This window comes from Scylla paramamosain, chromosome 15 (genome assembly GCF_035594125.1).
Source record: "Scylla paramamosain isolate STU-SP2022 chromosome 15, ASM3559412v1, whole genome shotgun sequence".
NCBI lineage: Eukaryota > Metazoa > Arthropoda > Malacostraca > Decapoda > Portunidae > Scylla > Scylla paramamosain.
This window is the reverse complement of record NC_087165.1, coordinates 13356012-13362542: the sequence shown is the minus strand read 5'-3', so window position 1 is coordinate 13362542 and position 6531 is coordinate 13356012. Positions and strand designations below refer to the sequence as shown.

The 6531-nt window shown below is 46.8% G+C and overlaps 1 protein-coding gene across 1 annotated transcript in view; it reads right to left on the bottom strand.

Moving 5' to 3' along the window:
• Nucleotides 1-662: 662 nt before the first annotated feature.
• Nucleotides 663-6531, bottom strand: part of LOC135107240 (protein O-mannosyl-transferase TMTC2-like) — a 54765-nt gene continuing 48896 nt past the window's right edge. The window contains exons 12-13 of the mRNA XM_064016900.1: nt 2058-2236; nt 663-1871 (exon numbers count right to left, since the gene is read on the bottom strand). Of these exons, the coding sequence (XP_063872970.1) occupies nt 1695-1871; nt 2058-2236 (356 nt within the window). The 3' untranslated portion in view covers nt 663-1694. The remainder of the gene's footprint in view (nt 1872-2057; nt 2237-6531) is intronic.

The window sequence follows — 6531 nt, the reverse complement described above, 5'->3', positions numbered from 1 at the left end:
TGTCTGTGTGTGTGTGTGGAAACTAGCAGTGAATGTTGAGTGCGTCTGACCAACATGTACGTATGAATGTCTTGATGAGTTGTTAACACAAATCTACCATCGATTCCCCAGAAAATTTGATACCCATTAATATTGAGTCCGACAACCCTACACAAAACTCAGTTTTAACAACTACTACCTACAGGCGTTCCTCCTCGCAGCCATTCCTTTACAACCTTGGGAGGAGTCGAAACACAGTGTGTTGCTGATCACCCGCGAATGACTGTTTCAGCGGACTTTCGCGTCTCGTAAGCCACTAGGAATAGGAAATTGTGTGTGTGTGTGTGTGTGTGTGTGTGTGTGTGTGTGTGTTTCAATGTGGTAACGGAGGTGGCGAAGCGTGGAAGACAGCGCTAATGATAATATTTCTCTTGGATACAGTTTTTTAAATCTGATTCTTTTTACCCTTAAAGTAATTTTTATCTCATTCAGAAAAGCACAGAGCAAAGTATTATAATGTTCAATGTCAGTTGTGTTTGAGTTATATGAATATATTTTGCATCACACCTAGAGTGTGTGTGTGTGTGTGTGTGTGTGTGTGTGTGTGTGTGTGTTTGGCACATTGGTCATTCGAAGTTTGTAACAATGGAAGTTAACCAGTGCACTCTGCAAAATTATCTGCATTCTATAGAAAAATATATAAAACACAACAATTAGACTACAACCTGGACTAAATAGCGGGAGTTTCCGGAGTGCCGCACAGTCGCCTGCCGAAGCAGCGACTCCTTCCGCTGGCTGTCGCTGAGAGAGGCAGCGCCCTGGCCTCCCCGCCACCGAGGCACTGGGGCTCAGGTCGCCACTGGTCTTTTCCTGACTCTCCAAACTTACATTGCGGCGCCTCTGGACCACTTATGAGCGAAATGCGTTGGAGGGATGGACCATTGAAGTCCTCCTTTGATTATTTTTTTCACATCTTTCTTCATCTGATACCATGGAGAGCTGATCACAGGGACCTGCCACGCACACCTCAGCGTGGACGCACTGTAGCGTGGACCAGACGGGTCTCTCAGCGCGGAGACTGCACCAGCATGGCGACACCAGGATTCTTAGCCGGACGCCTTCACGCCCACTTGGGAACTGTCGCTACTGCTCTATGATGTGACTAGATCAGCTGTTATGATCCAGAGTTAGCACCGCTGCGGGTCCCTCCCACTGGTGTCGTGAAGAGAAGGCCCCGCAGCGAGCTGCCTGCCAGGGCCCGCAGCCGCCATCTTTCCACCAAGTTGATGCTCACTGGGAAAGCTGAGAGGCTTTGGAAGGCTTGAGCATTAGATGAGTTTTAGTGAGCTTTGACAAGTGTCTCCCAAGATGGCGTGAGCGTCCTGGCGCGGCCTTCAGGTAAAGATGGACGCCAGCACAAAGCATGTGGCGGGAGGGATCTCCGTTAGCTTCTTCCCGTCCACACGTCGTCGTGGCGGCAAGCCGAGAGTTATGATGCTTCCAGACTTCATAGGGTGTGGGATGGATTTGTCCTAGGAACTCTGCCAGAAAATTCTAACTCCTTTTTGCGACACTCCTCTAAAACCACGACTGAAGGACTTGCCTCTGAGACAGACCTTTAGGACGGCTGGTTGGAGGCTCTCCGGGCACATTTGTGACGCCCGGCAGCCTCGGAGATACTCAACCCTTCTCAACGTGACGATGGAGGGTCTGGGTTATCTGGAGGGACTGATGCCTTTTTTGGCCAACAGGTGCCGCAGCTTCTGTAGATTGGTCCTGGTGATGGAGTCATCGGGCTTGAGACGCAGCGCCTCCAGGTAGCTCGACTCAGCCTCCAGCAGCTTGCCGTTGACGTGCAGCATGGCGCCCAGGTTCATGTGCGAAGTCGCCTCCTTGGGGGAACAACGAACCTTGGCATTACTGATTCCAGACAGGGTCACTATATACCAAAAAGCTGTTTATTTATAATCATTAGCACCAAACTAACAAACAACTAGCAAGGAAACAAAAGCACAATGAAAAACTTAAATCTAAGCCCGTGTAGCACTGCCAAGATCAAGCACAGTCGCGACGCCTACCTGAGGTCTGAGGTTGACGGCGAGGCGGTAGTATTCCTCCGCTTGCTTGTTCCTGCCCGCTTGCCGCAAGGTGTTGGCTGCATTGAAGATGATCTCATACTCTGAGGGCGCCAGCTGGGCCGCCTTGACGTAGTGATCTGCGGCGTCCTCGTGTCGCTCTACCTCTGACAGGAACTGACCTGCATTGAGAGACAGATGAAGGCTGTTAGAACGACGCTTAAACAAAAGTACCTTAAAGAAAGCCACACTCCAAATATGGCTGTTTCAACTCATTGCGTCCTCCCGGGCAGGCAACAGTGCTGACACACGTCCGCAGCGCGCCCCCACTCACACCTCTTGTCGCCACGGGCAAGTGCATTCCCTCCGCAACAACAGTACATGCTACATGAAAACTGAAAGCTAAGTTGAAAATAATGAGCAACGTTATATAATTTTCGGGATAAATTATGGGAGAGAGGAGATTCCTGTCTCCGACGAGGTTATGGTTCGCAGTGTTCCCAGCTCGAGTACCAGTGCTCACCCAGGCAAACAGTGATGCCAGAATGTACTGTCGGGCCGAAGAGGGGCAGGTGAAGCCTGATGTATTGCTTCAAGATATCGCCTCAAAACTCGTCAGACTGTCACATCCACGTCCAGGTTATACACCCAACCCTCACTGCGACGACACATGCTGAGGACTGAGTCGCTCTCAAGTGTCTGAGGTAAGGCGCAGCAGCGAAAGGAGAACAGGTGTGTTAAGAGCGGAGAGGAACGAAGCGAAAAGTGCGGGAAGTGTGGGAAACATGGTGCAACTTAGGGGTGGTCTGGCGGTCGATCCCGACTCCCCCTCCCGCCCCCACACCCTCCCTCCCCCGCCAGAGCCTACTCCTCGATCCATCACTCAAATTACTGTCATTTGCCGGGCCCTCCCTCCTCCAAGGAGGTGGAGTGGGAGGGGAGGAAGAGGGAGAAGAGATGGGTAAGGAGGAAGGTTGGGAGACAGAGGAGGCAAAATAAGGAGAAACCCAGACTTGTACACAGGGAGAAGTTGTTTACACTCCCTAGCTGTGTCACAAGTACGCAGGAATACTGTACACGACACCAGTCCTCACGTGCACCTCACCTCCACCCCCCCTAGCGCTTGCAGCACGTGTGGCTCCACCTGTCAGTCTTCCCCCCACGTGCGCTGGACGGCATCGCGGCTAAAATTAAAGCAAGACGCGAGCGATGAAGTACCGAGGCCTGGCAGCATAAAAACATGAAGGCAAATTATGAGTCCGGGAAAATTAGGAGAGGGAAGAGAGAGAGAGAGAGAGAGAGAGAGAGAGAGAGAGAGAGAGAGAGAGAGAGAGAGAGAGAGAGAAAGGTAGTGATGTAAGAAAGGTGGAAAGAAGAGGAAGATGAGTGAGGTAGGAGCAGCGGCCCGGGTTGGTTGGGACGGACGGGAATTGCAGTTGCGTGTGAACACCTGACTTTATAAAGATGGAGTCAAGGAAGTTACCTGTTGTTGGTGGAGAACCGGGCTTGCGTGTAGAGGTGACTTAAGGGAGGGAGTGTGTTTGTGGTGGTGATGGTGGTGGTAGTGGTGGATGAGGTGGAGATAGTGGGGATGATGATGGAGATGGGTGTGTATGGTGTATGTGTGTGTGTGTGTGTGTGTGTGTGTGTGTGTGTGTGTGTGTGTGTGTGTGTGTGTGTGTGTGTGTGTGTGTGTGTGGAAGGAGGGGAAGTTAGGAGAGGTTGGGGTGGAGTGTATGCAGTACATGAAATCGTTATATATTTGAAAGTTTATTATTATTATTATTGTTATTATTACTACTATTATTATTATTATTATTAGTAGTAGTAGTAGTAGTAGTAGTAGTAGTAGTAGTAGTAGTAGTAGTAATAGTAGTAGTAGTAGTAGTAGTAGTAGTAGTAGTAGTACATGTTATTTTTTTCTTCACAAGTCCTTTTCATATTTTCAAGTAGAGGAGGAGCAGAATGAATGAATGGAGGAAGACTTACATTTTAGCGAATTACAGCATGAATGATTGATCGGAGCGAGACAGAAATAAAACACCAAAGAATTGAAAATAAGAAAGACTGGCTATTGGCTTCCCCTCTCCACCCCTCTCCAGACCATCCGCCATCAAAAAAAAAAAAAAAAAAAAAAACGTAGACCTCATATAAATCTGAAAAAGGTGTAGACGAGGCTGAGAAAGTGAAGACGGTCATACCCTGAGGGAGAATACAGTGTCACCCCTTGAGGAGGAGGAGGAGGAGGAGGAGGAGGAGGAGGAGGAGTACCTGCCGTAATTACCAAAGTTAACGACATTTCCCTGAAAGTCAACGACAGGTGATTATGGAGGTGAGGGAGGCATGGAGGGAGGGAGGGGAGGGAGGAAAGAGAGGGAGGAGAAGTTGAGAAAAGGAGGGAATGGAAAGGAGGAGGAAGGGAGGGAAGGTAGGGTCGTCTTAGGGTCACTTAGCGTAACGTCTTAAACTCAACTGTCACAGAAGACGATACCAACACTAAATTGCTTTATAATTGTCTCCTTCTCCTCCTCCTCCTCCTCCTCCTCCTCCTCCTCCTCCTCCTCTTCCTCTCCCTCCTCCCTCCGTTTACATTTCTCATTTTACACCTAGCGTCTCTCACTTTACACTGAATTGTCTACTTTATTATAAACGTCCTTGTCACGGGCGACTGTTCCGTTGTTATTTGTTCTTCCTCAGTCGTCCTCCTCCTCCTCCTCCTTCTCCTCCTCCTCCCACACTGCTCATCAGTATAAATTTACTTTAAATTACACCAATTTTCACTCTCAAAAACTGACTGACTGAAGACACATCACTATTCATAGAGAGAGAGAGAGAGAGAGAGAGAGAGAGAGAGAGAGAGAGAGAGAGAGAGAGAGAGAGAGAGAGAGAGAGAGAGAGAGTGTGTGTGTTAAAGTACATTAAACTATTAGAAGCTGGAAAAAATACAAAACAGATCAGAAGGTCCAAAAATCTACTTGTCTATCACTGCGTCTTTCAAGCTTCCTTCAGTTCACTTAGTAACATTTACCTCTCATTTTTTTTTTTCTTTTTATCCCTCTTTTGCTTCTCCATTGGATCATTCCTGGTGGACCAGATACATTTTGAATAGCGATTGTTTCCATTATGCATGTTTCTTTTATTGGAAGTTGAACAAAAGACTTACAGATACAAGGAAAAAAAAAAAGATTAAGCGTTATCATGTATAAATATTTCTTGCATATTCTAATTTGGTAGCAAGAACATTAACAAACAGATCAATAAAATAATGACTCAATCATGCCCTAAAAAAGATGGCGAGTTTTAATGCTTATTGAAGAAAACTTGGATTGACGGACAAGAATCTAGTTAGTCATGTTCATTATACACCAAACCTTTATAGAAATAACTTGCATGAGTCCTCAGTGCATTCTTTCTTAACCAGACGTTCTGCTTATTGAATGGTCTTGGCTGGCTTGATTTAGGTTTAGCTGCATTACTATTTTCCAGGATATGAGGAAGCTAGACTCTCAATACTTTGGGACGAGGAGACTGCCATTATTTCAGTTAACCAGGTACGTGCACTCGTAATCTGGACTAACTGATGGGGCGAGCGTGGTGGCAAATCACGATGAAGATTGCATGCTCAAGATGTATCGCATATGCAGAACTGTCATAATTACTGTGATTTGTTTATATTTTTTACTCTGAACTCTCCATTACCCAAGAGAAAGGACCAAATTACCCGACTAGGAGTTATGTACCCCAAGTTCCTTTATAGCCCGCAACACGCAAGTCCGGGGAGGCGTCACCTCTCAGACCGTCACCATACGACTCACATTCATCGCTCGCCTTCCTACCAACAGTGACGGCGTGAGGTGGTGAGGAATAAGAATGAGAGGTGAAAGAAATAGAGGAAATAGAGGAAAGAAACAGAAGGAATAAGAGGGAAAGGTTATATGATATTAGAATAGGATGAAAGAGAAGGAGAAAGAGGTGGAAGAGAAAAGGAGGAAGTGTAGGTGGAATTGATGGTGGTGGTGGAGGAGGAGGAGGAGGATTATGGGAAAGAAATGGATGAATAAAAGCAATAGTAGCAATAGGAACAACAACAACAACAGCAACAAAAACAACAACAACCACTACTACTACCACCACCACCATCACATCTGCCTATATCTACCATTACATCTACTACCACAACCATTACCACCACCACCACCACCACCACCGCTAGTACCATTTCAGCAACACCTGTAATTTTGAAAACACAGCCCTACAAGGAAAAGAAAACTACCGCCACCTGTAATCATCCTCCCACACGGACACCTTGAAACGAAGGTGAGAGTCAAGTTGAAAAGAAAATATGCAGAGCTGAGGTCGACGTAAAAAAAAAAATAAATAAAAAAAAAACGAAAGGAAGGAAAGAAAAAAAGTTTACCCATTTCCTACTTCAAGTTGGAAGAAGAGTGAGGGCAATGCTCTCTCTCTCTCTCTCTCT